This window comes from Mastigoproctus giganteus, chromosome 13 (genome assembly GCF_048544385.1).
Source record: "Mastigoproctus giganteus isolate SK-2022 chromosome 13, ASM4854438v1, whole genome shotgun sequence".
Lineage (NCBI taxonomy): Eukaryota > Metazoa > Arthropoda > Arachnida > Uropygi > Thelyphonidae > Mastigoproctus > Mastigoproctus giganteus.
The window spans coordinates 85696078-85713982 of NC_143587.1; the positions used below are offsets into that span (position 1 = coordinate 85696078).

The 17905-nt window shown below is 34.9% G+C and overlaps 1 protein-coding gene across 2 annotated transcripts in view; it reads right to left on the reverse strand.

Moving 5' to 3' along the window:
• Positions 1–17905, reverse strand: part of LOC150076232 (uncharacterized) — a 68204-nt gene that overhangs the window by 9591 nt on the left and 40708 nt on the right. The window contains exon 4 of one of the 2 annotated variants that reach the window (XM_090387023.1): positions 7289–7333. In XM_090387023.1, the coding sequence (XP_090243149.1) occupies positions 7289–7333 (45 nt within the window). Of the gene's footprint in view, positions 1–7288; positions 7352–17905 lie in introns of both variants that reach the window. The other variant, XM_090387022.1, reaches the window with a different exon arrangement.

A 17905-nucleotide genomic window follows, 5' to 3' on the forward strand; every position in this document is an offset into this window, starting at 1 on the left:
TCGTGTATTGAGAATTTGCAGATAAAGGAACCACTAGGTGGCAGTGGTCACGGTGTACCAATGTGGGATTTACTTAAAGATATAATTAAAATTAGGGGTAAAGGAAAGGGTTTTTGTTTCCGTAAAGGTGACTACAGTGGTCTCAGACAGTTTTTCATTGTGGAAGCTACTACGTTTCATACCTACTAAGAAATATTGTTCAAGCATTAGGCCTAAATGGTTGTCAAATGAACTAATGAGACTCGTGGCAGAGAAGAAAAATGCACAGGATGCATATAAATTATCAGGCGACACAGAAGCCTATGGCAGATATAAGCTATAGGATTATAAGATTATATATAAGATTAAGTCTGTAATCAAGTCACAAAGGAGATTAGGCAAGCAAAGGCAGATTACGAGAAATGTTTGGCAAAGGATGCTAAGAAAAACAGCAAGGATTTCTTTACGTATATAAACTCTAAAAGAAAAGGAATGAATTACATTGGTCCACTTGGTATTGATGGTTCGACTGTTGATAATCCTGCTCAGATAGCAAAGAACTGAATGAGTATTTTGCATCTACATTCACATGAGGAGTTATTAAGGAAGGAAAATGCCAGAAAGTTTTCAAATTGTAGCAGGGTGCTTAATGATTTCGTAATAACTGAGAGCAAAGTGGAGGAGAAATTGTTGAAGTTAAACATAAGGCACTTGGGATGAATGTGATCTATCCAGTTATATTAAAGGAGATGGCAAAGGAACTAAGCAAACCCTTAGCCATAATTATGAGAGCATCCTTGGACTCAGGGGAGATCCCTAAGGACTGAGGAGATGTGCCAATGTATGCCCAATTCACAAAGGGGGATCGAAGGGTGACACGAGTAATTACAGACCAGTTAGTTTAACTTTTGTTCCGGGTAAAACAATGGAGTCACTGGTTAAAGATGCATTGCAGGATCATCTAGACAAGACTGCAGCAATAATTCAGACTCATCATGGGTTTGTTAAGAGAAAGTCTTGTCAGACAAATTTGATTGGATACTATTATGTGGTTACAAAGGAACTGGATGAAAAAAATAATTTTGATATCATATACTTGGATATCTGGAAAGCTTTTGACACTGTTGTGCATGGAAGACTACTGTACAAATTGGAGCAGAATGGTATTAAGGGTAAGTTGCTACAATGGATAAAAGGGTGGTTGAGTGGGAGAAGACAGAGGGTGGTAATCAATGGGCATTGCTCTTCATGGACTAATGTTATTAGTGGAGTTCCACAGGGTTCAGTGTTGGGCCCACTGTTGTTTTGTGTATTTATCAGTGATACTGATGAAGGTATATGAGACTTAGGGTTGAAGTTTGCAGATGATATAAAGGTTGGCAGGGTTGTTAATGACAGTAATGGCAGTGTGCTACTGCAACAGGATCTAGAAAATTTGAGCAGATGGGCTGAGAAGTGGCAACAGAAGTTTAACATTGACAAATGCAAAGTACTGCATATGGGTAGAAATAACCCAAGAGGAACATAGCAAATGTGTGGTACTACACTTAGGGTGGTAGAAAATAAAAAAGACCTGGGAGTAATTGTGCAGTCAGATATGAAGTTTTCTGAGCAATGCAGTCATGGGGTATTGTCAATGATATACAAGAATTTTGATAGTAGGATAAAGGAGGTGATTATCCCTTTGTATAAGGCAATGGTCAGGCCACATCTTGAGTACTGCTTACAGGTCTGGAGGCCTCATTTTAGGAAGGATGTAGAGTTGCTTAAGCATGTGCAGAGAATGGCAACAAGATTGGTGAAGGAAACAAAGGGGGATCCTCTCACCAGAAAGGCTTAAGTTCTGCAAATTGCAGCGGCTGGAGACTAGGCACCTGCGAGGTGATCTGATTGAGGTGTATAATGCCTTGAATGGGTTGAGTGCGCTGAATTCTAATGGGCTTCTTCCACTTGCTCAGATTACAAACCTGAGAGGACATAAATTCAAATTGAGGAAAGACAGTTGTAGAATAGATGTTCAGAAATTAGCCTTTAGCCAGCGGGTGGTTAATTGCTGGGAAAAACTTCCATCTTGATAGCTTAAAATAATTCAAGGAGGAACTGGACAAACTTTTATAGGGAATGGATGTGTGAAATTGTTTTTTTTTTTTTTTTTTTTTTTTTTTTGGCTGATGCTACATAAGTTCATATGCTTGCTTTCTTCCATCACATGCCTCTACTACTATTACTGATAACTTTACTTTTAACAAATTAAATTTGTTACTCTACTCTCATGATTATTTTGTCTTATTTAAAATTTTAAACACATTTTTACCTGTTAATATTAACTATTCTGTTCTTTATTTAAATATATTAATAATTTTCAGATAATTTGAAAAAAAAAAAAAAAAAAAACTTTAATAATTATGCCAAAGGAAAAGATCTCAAAGGTTTGGAAACACTTTGCAGCAGGACCGAACTCCGAAGTCCAATGCAAGAAATGTTCAATAAAATTATCAAACAAAGATGGAAACACTTCAACTATGATAAAACATTTAAAAACTAAACACCGAATAATTTTGCAAACAGAAGATGAAAAACAAGAATGTAGTTCTTCCAAAAAAGTAAAAATTTTAGATAATTATTTTGTTAAAAAACCTTTGGATGAGACTGTTTTGGAATTAGCTGCTGTTAATAATATCTGTAAGAGCAATTACAAAATCTAGCTTTATTCAAGAAAGTCTTTGTAATTCATGTTATATGCTTCCTAAAGCAGAAAAAGATATGATGAAATTGATTCATAATTTTTATTAAATTAAAAAATCAGAAATGACAAATTTAATACAGGAAAAATTGAGTAGGAGTAAAAGATTTAGTCTCCCTTTTGATGAGTGGACACATACAAAAATGAGAGAATTTTTAAATATTAATCTTCATGGAAATGGTGTAACATAAAATCTTGGTTTAGTTCAAATTCAAAATTCATGTTCAGCTCTGTAATTAGCAGAACTTGTAAGAAATCATTTGAAAAATTTCAATATCAATTTTGAAAAACATATTGTTGGATCAACTGGTGATGGTGCTAGAATTATGTTAAAATATGGTTGTGAGTCTCCTGTATTATATCATTTGTATCTTAACCATACAATACATTTAGCTGTATGCAATATTTTGTACAAGAAAAGCATGAGTTACGAGGAAAATGAAGTTGAAACAGTTGATGATAACTTTGCTGATTCAGATTATTCAGAAGATGATTTCTCCTTTGATGAAGAGAAAGAAGAACTCTGTGTTGATGCTGACCAATTAGAATTATCAAAGTCTATGACTTAAAAAAAATATTCAAATTGTTCGCCAAACAGTAAAATAATTTAAGTCTACTGTTTGCAACAGTTTTCTACAACAGAAAATAAAATGTGAATTAGGATATGAAATGGAATTAATCACAGATGTTAAGATGCATTGGAATTCATTACTTGATACGATTTTAACTTTTTTAAGACTGTTTCAATTCATTAAAGCTCTCGAAGACGGTAATATGGATTTCATAAAAAATCTCAAAATCCAATTGCTTCACAATTTGAGTAACTCCTTAAAGCCGATTAAATTAACTATAGAAGCACTTTATTCAGCACATTTGGAAGTTAACTTTATGCTAAAAAAATTGGAAGAAATTCCAGGGAATTTAGGTCAAGAACTATTAAATAAAATGAAAACTTGTATAAATGAATGTTGAAATGAAAATCTTGAAGACATTTTGGATTTTCTTGTAACTGCTAAGAGAATACCAAAAAAAAAAGCCAGCTTATAGATTTTGCAACAAATTTAATGATTAGGCTGTTTTCAAGTGAAATTGTTCAATTTAATGAGAATCAAACTGATTACATGAGAATGTCGTAAATATTGTACACCATATGAAAATGGAAGAAGAATTAAAGACAATTTTAGAAACTGTAAAAAATCCTCGTCCTCCACTTTCAGAAACAAATTTTAATAAATTAAAGCAAGAATTTATGTTATTTTTAAGTACTAAACAAAGAAGTGAAAATCTGGAAAAATTATATTATGCTTTATTAACAATTCAACCTACATCGACAACTGCTGAGTGAACATTCTCTGCTGCAGCAAACTTTTGCACTAAAGTACATTCTAGATTATCTGACATATCACTAAATGCCTTAGTTTTTTTAAAAATATTTGTTTTTAAATAAAGTTAAAGCATAATTTATTTTACTTATTGTTAGTTATTATTTAGAATGTATTTCTGTATGTGAAGTATAAATCTGAATAAAAATGTTTACTAATATACATAATACTTATTTGTTACCAAATCAATTTATGATGTTAATATTTGTGATGTAATCAAAAAAAAATAGGTTGCTCAGAATTTTTTAAGCTAGGACTCGGACACAAACTCGCTTAGCCCCAAAATACAGTCTTCCCAAACCCTATTCTTAATGTCATCTGCCTATAGGGCCATTCCATAAGTAACGTCACTTTTTGCACCCTGTTATTTGTCTTATATGCATGTATATTTGTGCACATATATGGAATATTGCTAATTTATTTAAACATCAGTTTCTGCATATTAGGTTTTAAAACGTTAGCAGTGCCCAATTTTTAAGACATTAAACACAGTATAGAGGCATTAGAACACTTTAGGCATGCAATGAATTATGTATTTAAAAAAGGTAATAAAGAAAGTGCAGTCATGAAAACACTCAATATGCATATGGTGAGGACACTCTAAATGCAAAGAAATGGTAGCCACAGTCACAGAGTTCAGGACTGGTGTTGACAACTTAGCCAGTAAACTAAATATGACCCATTCCAAGTTCCCTGCCATCTGAAATATTTTAGAAAAATATTTTTGAAAGTGGGCTTCACATGTTGCTCTTCAAATTTTGAATCAATCTATTACTGGGGATAAAAAGTGGATTCTTTATCACAATGTTAAGCATTGTTGATAGTGATGAATAAAATTTTTATTTCTTTTTTATTTTTTATATTGCAGCCCAATAAAATCATTACAGCTGAAGTTTATTCCTAACAAATTGAAACCTGAGCAATGCCCTACAATGCTGAATTTCATCAGGACAATGCATGTCCTCGTACTGCTTGATCGCATGTGGCAAAATCAAGGAGTTTGGCTGATAAAAAATTTCCCATTCATCATATTCGGCATACAGCCACTCCCCAACTTACGTAGGGATTGTGTTCCATGGAACTTTATTTAAGTTGAATTTTACGTAAGTTGGAATTTCCCTAAATGCTTATGTAGCACTTGCTCAGAACGCATACTCACTGAATTTGATAGAAGCAAAAAAGAAATGTTTGACAAACATGTAAATACAATTATTTATTCAATTTTTTTTATCTCATGCGTGGAAAAAAAAAAAAATAAAGTGTACAAAAATTACAAAAGTGTGCAATGACAAAAATTTCAAAATTACCAAAAAAAAAAAAAAAAAAAGGAGAGGAGACAGGCATAACGTCAGCAAGTTTTACCTCTCGAGCATCATTGCCAGAATCAGTCTTCAGCTGATAAGTACATTGCTGTATCTTCATAAATACTTCTTGCTTTTGCTTCAATGGCCATTAGACTCAGGGCACTCACTTCTGAATCTGATTTTCCATCCATATTATTAATAGCTTCTCCATCTTTGATATAGCATCTGAATGTTGTTTTGTGATCACTGTTGATCTTAAATGCGTTGATCCTTTAACATGTTCTTTTATACACACACTGTCCTTTAAAATAGCATTCACTGTTGAAGAAGCAAGACCTCCTAATTCCCGTGCAATAGATGGCAAACTTTGTCCTCCTTAGTTCTTAAATCATTTTCATCTTCATTTCTAAATCAATTTTGTTTAGTTTCCTAGCACTGTCACCACTTGCACTTTCCATTGGTTGTTTTCCCTTCATCATTGTAATAAGCAAATAGGAATGAAGAGAAGATTCTTAAAATGTATTTATGTTTTTTATATGATTAAAGATTTTAGTGAAGGGGAAACATTTCACCATAATAATGTAAAAACCCACAGAATTCCAGCTATCGGTATTATCATAAATGCAATAAGATCAAGTTTACTATCCATTTATAATAGATTGCACTATCAGAAAAGCCCAATAAACTGGAAACTGCAAATTGTTTTTATTGTTTTATGGTTGTGACCTCTAGAAATGTGCTTTAGAAAAATATCACAAAGGCCTTCAAAATTAATTCTTATAAAAGAACATATGATAACGATGAAAATGTAGAACATTCTCTGGCCACACCATGTAGCCCTTCCTCTCAGCCAACAGTGACATTTGTAAATGTGTTGGCCACATGTTTTGTTTTTGCATCCTTTAGTTAAAAGTGATTTTTGTGTTGTGCTTATCTGACATAAATTTATATAAAACGAATGCAATTTCCATTATAAAAATGACCTTTTAGAGAGAAAAATAGCTTAGTTATATAGTGAAAATTTCAACTCCCAAGATCTTGGAATGAATTAAAAAAAAAAAAAAAAACACAATGGGTTCACATAATGAAGTTGGGGAGTGTCTGTTCTACATGATGGCAGATTACCATTTATTCAGAAGTTTGCAAGCTGTCATAAACACTTATGTCCATTCTTTGCTTCAAAGCCATATGAATTTCAAAAGCAATACTGAAATGTTTGTAGGAAGGAAGCAGAAATGAAAAGAATGAAGTAAAATACATAACTGATTAAAATCTGATTTGATACAATTGCTTTTATTTTGAAAAAGAGAAAACATTATTCATGAGCTAACCTAATAACACAGAACCATTTGATAAATGCTTTTTCAGGATATTAAAGTAAATGTAGTAAATATTAACTATGGGAATATATATTTTTTCATCTCACTGATGGTAGAGGCTTTTGACATCAGTTCAAATATAATCTGAAGAATCTCTTCTCCACACTACATAATGAAGTTCTTTACAATGCAGATATCTTCTATTATAAAACAATGCAAATACTGCAATTTTTCATAATACAAATGATATTTCAAAACAATAATCAGTTGTATGGAAGAAATGTAAAATTATCTGCAATTAGTTTTGATCCTATGAACTTCCACTGGGGAGTGGTGCTTCTCTACATGATCTGTAATGTCCTGGGAATAACACATATTGACCAGTAATGATTAAGCTTAACTGGTTCTCTACTTGCACAATTGAAGTGTGCTTAAACACTTTACTAACTATATACTAATTTTCTGATAAAATTCATATTTTAGAAAATATCAAAAATAAAACAAAATGGTAAAAATTAAATAAAAAATAAAGCATTACTTCATAAATAACAAAATACATACCTGCCCATTCCTCTCACAATTGGTTTTCTCCTCAGTTCTTCAGCCCTTGGAATATAAGAAACCCTGCTTCAGTATTAGAAAGTTTTCTAATATATGATACAGCATTATCATCTTCAAATGAAATATATAAATCTAACTAATACAAACAATGTCCAAGTCCACAGACACATGTACACCTGCCAACTTTCAGAAATCAAAATCTAGTAAACTTTTAATAGAGATCTACTGTCTATCTAGAAGAGTGTTCCAGAAAGTTTTTTCCAAGTTAATAATAATGAGCGATAAATGTATGTCATATATGATACAAGAAGAAACCTATGCAGAACATATTTGAAAACTATTTGTTTTTTTTTTAATGTTTTAAAATTACACTCCTATTGATAGTATAGAAAATATGCACAGCATGTGAAAAGGTCAAAATGATTATCTTTTAATTTCATTGAAAGATATTCCAGACAAATTTTTTTATTAAAAAAAAATCCAAAAATTTAACATAGCACATACAAAATATGAAATGTTTCATCTCTACTGTTATTACGTGGAATACTCTCTGAAAAAGAAATTTTACCTAAGTCTATGTTTAGCAACTCAATTGTTTGCATTTAAAACTGAAATGTTTTTTTCTGTTTTTTTTTTTATAAAAAAAATTTAATATTTTAAAAATGTTTTTTAAGGTTCTGGTGTTTTTTTATGATGCAGATGATTTGAATTCAATTCTGTTCAATTTTTTTTTTTTTTTTTTTTTTTTTACGTGAATACAGACCATAATACTGCTAGCTTTTGAATTATAGGCAAGATAGCATGCCAGAATCAAACAGGTAACTAGAGGTTGGTTTTTCTTTTGTCACTTGGCATTATTTGTATTTCAAATAATACAATACTGATCTCACATTTTCAAAACTACATACATAAAGAAAGTAATAATGAATGAATGAATGAATAATGAATGCAGGGTTTTATAGAGTGAAGGACTTTGAATGAAAAATGAATAACAATCTCCACATATGCAGTGGTAGAATTTTTAGGTGCATACGCAAATGCATGAAGTGTATTTGCTTCAGCATATCTATCTGTCCACCCAAGTGTAACAACTCTACTTCCAATGAATGAATTTCTATGAAATTTTATATATGACTATGGGAGTAAGCCAGCCAAACTGGAAAATCACCATAGTAGAACAAAGCAATCAAAGCTCATACTGGCTGGGACTTGGCCCTGGTCATCAAGATCCCTACTATGCTTGTCAGGGAACCAGTACAAAGTGCTAATATGATAATAGAACAAACCACATTGATTGGAATCATCAAAATTAAAAGCATAAACAGAGAAATGAAACCAGCAGAAGAACTAAGTTGATATGGTATCACAGAAACCAAGAGGATGAATACAGGTTAGCAGCTAAACAATAATTATATGTTAATTTATTCTGAAAGTAAGATAGTGTAAGGAAGGTATACAAAAAGCTTTTAGAATTAGTTTGAAAGAAAGTTTAATGCATTTAATAGTGGGATAGGTAATGGCAATTATATGTACAGTGATATTCTAGAAAAATTTGGAGAAACTTAACAATATTAGAAAAATGCAGTGATGAGTTTATATGGAGGAAGCAGAACAGCATAATTGACTATATCATTATAGAAAAGGATCTTAAACTAGTTACGATACAAGGTATATAGAGGATTTCAGATTGGATGTGACTTTAACTTTGTACTGAGAAAATAAAAAATGACAATTAGTGCCAAAAATAAGAGCAATAAGTTTTAAAATGATTTTAGAATTTCAGAGAACTTTTCAGAGCAAAAATTTCAGAGAACCTTTGGAAAATGTGATAGATGTATGTAGGAAATTCAGGATGCCATGGTCCACCATGGTATCCTGATACTTGCTTTTTGTATCTTTCCCAAAATCAGAATGCTATGTTCTTCTGTACTTCACCGTATTGAGCTGGACCTGTGCAAATAAGCTAGACACTTAGGGGAGCATGATAAAACTCAGAAGTTTTATCACAACTCAGAACTAAGATATTAAAGTGGTAGACAGAGATAAAAAAATAAGAAATTTTTGGCAAATAAATTAATAAATCCTTACTGGAACATAAAGACCCTCAATGAATGCCTGAAACTGCAGATAGTACCGAACCCTATATATACTATGTTTTTTCCTATATATATATATATACCTATGATAACATTTAATTTATAAATTAGGCACAGTAAGAGATAAACAAATTTAATGTCTTTTCCATCTAAACTAAGCACTTATCACATGCTGTGGCCGTAACTTTTGCAGTTTGAGGTGCGACAGCAAAACTAGCACGAATTTCTTTTTCCTTCTTCCAATTTCATGGATAGAAGATTTGTTCTTACCGTAGATCTTAGCAACCTCAGCATACAATTTTTTTCTTTCCTTATTAAGTTGAGAACTTTCACCTTTTCACTTAAAGGAAGCATTCTACGGCTTCTCTTTGGCATATCCGAATTGCCAGCATCACTACTCTTAGGCTTTGGGGTCATTATTAAGTAAAATAAAGGTTACTTGAACACAAGCACTGCGTTACCGTGACGGTCGATCTGATAACCAAGACGGCTACTAAGTGACTAATGGGTGGGTAGCGTATACAGCGTGGATAGGCTGGACAAAGGGATGATTCATGTCTTGGGTGGGATGGAGCAGGACAGCACAAGATTTCGTCCTGCTACTCAAAACGGTATGCAATTTAAAACTTATGAATTGTTTATTTCTGGAATTTTCCATTTAATATTTTTGGACCGTGGTTGACTGCGGGTAACTGAAACTGCAGATAAGGGGGGCTACTTCCCCCCTTATCCGCGTAATTCGGATTTTAGAAATATATGGCAAATCTGTAATGAGAACTAAAGGAGAATAGAAAAATGGAGCAGGATTAAACTTCAAGTGTGGCAGGGCTGCACCTCCCTAATTGTCATTTAATTTTATAATTTTTGTGGGCCATTTAAATAAACTGAATGTAAGACTCGCAGAGTTTAGTGTGGAGATGTAAAAATTGGGTCATTATTTTATACAGGTGATATTGTGCTGCTGTTGAATAGTAGCTTTCAAGATCATAAAGAATCACTGAATAAGTTATGTAAGGTTGTAGACAGTGACATGAAAATTAGTTACATAAAAAATTTGAAAAGTTGGAGACAAGGAAAACTCAGTGTACAGACTAAAAGTTGGAATAGGTAAATAATTTGTGTATCTAGCACAGTCTTTAATGAAGATGGACAAAGTGTAAAGTAAAGTGTATTTAGTGTCTAACGGCACCAGGGGTTCCCCCCATCTCTGCGTTGCTTTCATTGTGGGTGTACCAGTTCACTGGGAAGGCCAGAGATTTAAAAAAGTGTATGGATATTGTACATGTGTAGTGTTCTGTTTCTGTTGTTCATCTGGCCGTTTAGCCGCTGGACCCCTACTGAGGCCCAACGTTGCCCACACTTGGCCCAGTGGAGGCAGACCAGGTACACCAGTATTTTTAGATAAGTACTCTGGCAGGTCCACCTAATTTCCTGAGATTTCAGTGGCTAGGACCTATATATAAAAAAAAAAGGGGGGGGGGAGAGGGATAAACGCTTGAATCTAATTAGGCCGAAAGAGGTTGCAAGTGTGTTGAGTTTGGCATTTAAAATTTTTACGTTGTGTGGGGCATTCGCTTTTCGCTGGCGATATAGATAGAGTAGGGGGAGAGACGGAAGGCTGGGGGAAAAAGACAGAAATATGGGGTCAATAGGGAAGGCGACCCCAGGTATATCAGTGGGGCATGCCCTTGCCCCACCAGAGGGAAAAGAGGGGGTGGTGGGGTGGGGAGGGGGCAGAAAGACCTTCCCCTCACCCCACCAAGGATAGGGAGAGGTGGATTAAGTGTCTCTTCATTTAAAATATTTTGAAAGCTCCCACATAATGTCCTTTAATAATTATATTAACAGTTTTGAAGCCTATGGAGCTGGTTAAGAAATAAAGGGAGCGATCAAAAATTAGCATCTTCAGAAATCCAGAGAAAGTTTTAAGAAATAAATGGAAATAACAGATGGAAGAAATGGCAAGACCATATTACAAATGAGAAAATAAAAAATTTTAAGGTAACAAATATCCAATCAAGGGTAAGTGAAGCAAATTTGAAGCAGTATGAGAAGAGGAAAATTAGCTAAATAAGAAGAAATATTTTTAAATACAAGTAACTGAAGCAAAAATGAATAGTAATAGGCATGGAGATAGACCAAGAGGAAAGCAGATTGATGATGTCAAACAAGCAGTAGTGGAAAGACAGCACACTCTGGCTAAGGCTAAAGATCTAACATGAAATATCAGAAGAAAATAACAAACGGAAGGTTTATAGGCCAGAAGGACTGTACTACCATAGTGACCTGTACATCCACTGGATATAACATATTTAGATCCAGTGGGTGCACAGGTCGCTTGAAATACAAGAACCATCCCAAATTGCATAAATAACAAGTTATCTACAAATAATTAGTTGAAGTGCTGGAACCCTGTTTCAGGCAGTGTACTAACTGGGAGGAATTAACCCTTCATTGGATGCACCAGCAAAACGAACACAATTGGTTGCAATGTATCTCTCTCTCTCAGATACGTACTAGGTTTCACATTGAAAAATTAAAGACTATGTTTAAAAATCACTCTAGTTTATTCATAAATAACTCTAGTTTAGCTACCTACCTACTCCTCAGAGTGAGGTAATTTTCTTTTATGATTTTAATGTTCAAAACTTCAGCTGGGTGAGATGCTGTGACTTTTGTGATTACTAGTGACCTTACTCAGCTTGTTCACTAGCAGAATACCAGACAATCCTAACCACACATCCAGCACTCTTGATCTTTGTCTCACCAACAACCTTTCATAGTCAATTGTGGTCTTCAAGGCACTTAAGATCACAACTTAGAGATGGTCTTTTCTCCAAAAGTGCATCTCTCTCATGGTAATTCTCCACCTCATGCTGTTTGGTAAAATGGAATGATATTCTTCTTTTCTTTGGTTGTATTACTGTTTTAATACCTTCCGAAACCAATGTTTTCTCAGATTGTCAGTGAAATTATTCTTGTAGGAATGAAATCCATTTCCTCCCCCTCCCAAATCTCATCCTTTATCTAAATCTTGCTTTTACAAAAAATGTGCTAAGCCTGTTCAAGATAAGATTATCGCAAATTGAAATAGGCTTCTATCCAAATCTCAATGCAAATGCAATTACGATCTGGCTTAGGGCAGAAAACTTGTTTCTTGTCCACATATTAGTTTAGCATTCTGGTCTCTTGCCAATGCTATTGGCTGCAACTTTTGATCAACTAAACTCCCACTTCTGTTACAACCTGGTATTCTATTGCATCCTCAGTTAAAGATAAAGCCAACTTATTAGCAGACCTACTTTTTTTTTCTAACTCCTGTATCAATGATCTTGATAAATCACCCCTATCATACCCAATACACTTCACTAAATATCTCTTGTGTCTTCTGACAGAAGAATATCAGAATTCTGAACAATCCTGATTTTAAGCTTTGATCAATCCATTGCTAATATATTGGCTGGCTTCAGTTACTCATCTTTAGATAAATTTTTGATGGAAAAATTTGGTGAAACTCAAGCAGCTGCACTTGACATTTCTAAGTCTTTTGATTAAAGTTCTTGACTGCCAACTGTTTTTTTGCAAAAGGGGTTTCCAGTTTTCTCTCTGATCACTCACTGTAGGTAATGGTAAAGGGCTCTCTGACTTATAATTTCTCCACTAATGCTGGTGTTCCTCAGGGTCTTCTTTCTTGCACTCTTTTCACCTTCTTGTATATTAATAAACATCTTCCTTCAACTGGAAATCCTATCCGTAGAGATGCTGATGATAACACACTACATTCCATCTTCCAGTGGAGAAACTTTATCCTGCACAAACAGCTTTAACTTTTCATATATCCAACACTAATTCCTTAAATGCAGACCTCCAGATGATTTTCTGATGGGGCAAAGAAAACTTAGCTAACTTCAATCCTTCTAAAACCCAGTCCTGTCTTATTTAAAAAAAAGAAAGAAAAAGAGTCTACTGCTCTTCTTCAATAATCCTCAGATTTCTACACAATGTATCTCTATCAGAGATTACTCTGACTTCTAATCTCTCTCTGTTGGAATTAAGCATATCAAAAATATTGCATACTCTGCATCAAAAAACTGAGTTTTCTTTTTACTCTCAACGTTACTTTTTTTTTCTAAACTATTCACTCTGCACAAATCTTGAATGCCATACCACGGAACACTGTTCCCACATCAAGTGATGTCCCAAAGGGCGTCTCTTAAACTTCTTGACTATTCAGAAATGGGCAGCCAGGTTTTGTCTTACAAAGTTTCCTCACTGTCTGTGACACAGACATTCAGTTTATGCTGTATGCCTTACCTTTTCTATAGTTACTTCCATAGGCACTGCTCTTATAAATTGGCATTCGTAATTCCTCCACTCACTTTTAAACCAGTCTGAACACGTGCCAAAGGAGTCACCAAACATTCATCATCCAGCTACAAACTCACAGAACCAACTTTTCCTCTTTTTTATTTATCCCCTATACTTCTGTTCTTTGGAACAACCTGCCTTCATGTGTATTTCTTGAAAATTACTACAGAAATTTAAGTTTAACATTAACAAGTACACTGTTTTTTTAGCTTTCAACCTGTGAAGTACTAAACACTATAGGTTCTAATACCTTTCATGTTTGGAATTTCATAAAAAAAAAAAATCTTGTAAGGAATGCATGTTATAACAGGATTCCTTACAATTATTATTATTTTTTTTAATGAATTTCCACTCAATCAAAATAGATGATAGCAAGTTTTCTATATAATGGTGATACTTCAAATTAAAAGGGGTAATCACATGAAGTTAACTGAATTTAAAGATACAAAAAGTTTTATAGGAACTGAGGAATTAACAACATTTAAAAAACACAGCTAAGTTTAATGGTATTCTTTCAGCATGACAAGAAAGCTTTAGTTGTTGATCGCTATTTTTTTATCACTGGGTTCAAAGCCAACTCTAAACATTCAGATTAAACACTACAGTTATATTTTTGATATTCTGGAAAAATAAAATGCTATGGACACACACAGCCACCTTGATAAACTGAACTCCATGCTGTTGTTTATCAAGAGCAGAGTAGAATAAATGGGAAGGATCAGATAGCATTACAACACATCACAGGTGGGGCAGGGAGAGCTACAAAAAAATCACTGCATACTAATTTGAAGGGGGTTGAAAAAGTTAAAAATAAAATCACATTCTGTTATGTACAAATCACAGCCAGCGAATCCTTCCTACAAAAATATTTTATTGGTCATTTTATTACGCATTAGCATATACATGCATAATGCACTTACTGTCTTTACCATGTCCCTCTGTCCATCCCTCTGCATGTAACAATGTGACTCCTAGTGACTAATTTTCATGAAATTTTACATTTGGACTTTTCAAAAAAATTAATGAGTTATTCCAAATTTCGTTAAAATTGGACCAACAGAAATCTAACAATTATTATTTATTTTTTTCCTGCTCTCATGTAATAACTCAACTCTTAGTGGATCGATTTTTTATATTTGGGTTTCTCAGAAATATCTGTAGTGCCATTCTAAATTTCATTAAAATTGGACAAATAGAAATTTGACAATTATTATTATTTTGTCTGTCCATCTATACATAATATCCCAACCCCAGTGAATGGATTTTCATGAAATTTTATATTTGGGCCGTTCAGAAAGATTTGTCAAGCCTACCCAAATTTCATTAAAATCAGACCAGTAGACATCAGGCAATTATTATTATATTTTCGCCCATACATATCACGTAAACTACCAATATACTATAAATTTTAGCCAAAGCATGGATATTATGCTTGTTACCATAATCGGAGGAATGAATGGGCAATGCGGAGAATGCACAGAAAAGAAATGTTCCTGGTTCATGCATAGAGGGTTTTTTTTTTTTTTTTTTGTTATAAATCATGAACCTCAAGGTCCTTGAGGTTGTCACAGACATTCTCTCAGATATGCCAGACACGCTGTACTTGCTACCTGGGAGTCTAAAACGCTGATGGAACTGATATTCGGGTGACACTCATGTCAAGTGGACCCAATTTCGGCGAAGTCCGGACGGTCTATGACAGCCAAATCCTCTGCTTGCACCTTCACGATGGTGGGACTGTTAGTAATCCTGGGTATAACCTCCATGCACAAGTACACGGTGGGTGACCACCCAGGTGTGAACCAACGTAAGCAGGGGTCGAGGTGTGGCACCTACACCACATGGAGGAATGCCGCCCCTCTATGTTACCATGCAGTACTAGGTGGTAGATGACTCTCATCAACCGGTGAAATACCACCACTTTGCTTATTGGAGGCTTGAAGTGGTGGAACCCATGTTTAGTCTCTAGAGCTAAGGTCCGGCCAACCCTTCCCTATCTCTTCCATCATGCAGTATGATTGATGATTTTTGAGGTTATGATGAATGTCGTGGCGAGATCCAATATTCCTTACATTTCGAGGGTACAGCTCTAAAACGGTGTTCACAGGCCGGCCGCTAGTTAGTACACCTGACTGAACCTATTGGTAACTCTCTAGGAAGCTTCCGGATCAGCTAGTGTATAATCTTGCTACCTCTACTCTGCCAGATAGTGACTGGAGGGAGTCCGAGTAGTGTGTATGCGGGGAGCATTGTCGAGGCCACGTTATGTCAAGGATCTGGGTATATTCTTACCACATGTACACCATATCCAAAAATTTCATTACTTCATACAGCATGTCCCACCCACTTTTTCTTACTATTGAATACACCATGAATTGTCAAAATAATAGAGCAAGCTTATCTGCGAAAAGATCTAAACCTCCCAAGGACTTCCTAATTCATTTCACAAATATACGTGGTCTCAATTCTAATCTCAACGATGTCCATTTCCACTTGCAGTCTTCCAAACCCCATGTACTTTTTCTGACTGAATCTCAGTTATCGGTTGATTCAACTACTGCTCATCTCAGATGTCCAAATTATTTGCTGTATAATTCCTTTCGCCTCAAAGGTGATACTTGTGCATATGTCCGTTCTGATATACCCTGTCAGAGACTTGGCAATTTGGAATCTCTTTGATCTTCTCTGGCTTAAAATCTCTCTACCTCACTGTGTCAAATTAATCTGTTGTCTCTACCGTTCTCCCAACTCCACTAATCACTTGGAGCTCTTTGACTTCCTCTCTTTGCAACTTGACTTTCTCCAGTCCAACTTTCCTAACAGTGAGGTAATTTTCCTTGGTGATTTTAATGTTCACAACTCCAGCTGGCTTCCGTTTTCTAGTCACACCGACCCAGCAGGTCGAGATTCTGAGGCTTTTGCAATTACTAACGACCTAGCACATATTGTTCATTTACCTACAAGAATACCGGACAATCCTAATCATACAGCCAATACGCTTGACCTTTTTCTCACAAACAACCCTTCTAAGTACAAGGTTGAAGTGAGAGGTCCTTTAGGCACTTCAGATCACAACTTGGTGATTGTCTCTTCTCCAATGGAACCTTTATCTCATGGCAATTCCCAACCTCGTATTGTTTGGCATTACAAGAATGCAAAATGGGATGACCTGCGAGACTTCGTTTCTTCTTTCCCTTGGTCTGATTACTGTTTCAAAACTTCTGATGTCAACGTTTGCTCAGATCGTGTCAGTGAAATTATTCTTGCAGGAATGGAATCCTTTATCCCACACTCCACTTTAAAATCTCGTCCTTTATCTAAACCTTGGTTTTCCAATAAATGTGCTAAGGCTGTCCAAGAGAAGAATGTTGCATATCGTAATTGGCTTGTTTCTAATTCTTCAGTTTCATTTTCTGCCTACACCAAAGCTCGCAACAATTGTAAAGCAGTTATTAATCAGTCCAAACTAGAATTTGAACAGGCTAAGAGTAGAAAACTTGCTTCTTGCGCTAATGGTAGCCGAGCATTCTGGTCTCTTGCCAAAGCTATTGGCCGCAACTTTTGCCCATCTCTGCTCCCACCTCTGTCCAAACCAGATGGTTCTGTTGTCACTTCAGCCAAGGATAAAGCTGACCTGCTAGCATCCCATTTTTCTTCCAGATCATGTATTAATGATCTTGGTAAAACACCTCCCACCATTCCTAACACGCTCCATTCAGTGCCTTCTGTGGTCGTCCGTCATAAGGATATCAGAAGGATTTTGATGAATCTTGATGCTAAGAAAGCTCCAGGTCCCGATGGTATTTCTCCATTTGTTCTCAAAACCTGTGCTCCTGAACTTACTCCTATTCTTTGCCGCCTTTTTTCACTTTCTTATTCCAAAGGTGTTTTTCCTTCTGCTAGGAAATTTGCTCATACCCAGCCAGTTCCTAAAAAGGTTGACAAATCCCTCCCATCCAATTATCGTCCCATTGCAATTACTTCTACTCTTTCTACCTAGAAACCTTCCATCTGATCAACGATCGCCAGTATGGATTCCGTCAGTGTCGATCCACTGGTGATTAGTCCATTTATGGACTAATTCAATGGAAAGGTTCGGTGAAACACAAGTACAGGCATACCTCGAATAACGAATAGGATGCGTTCCACGAAA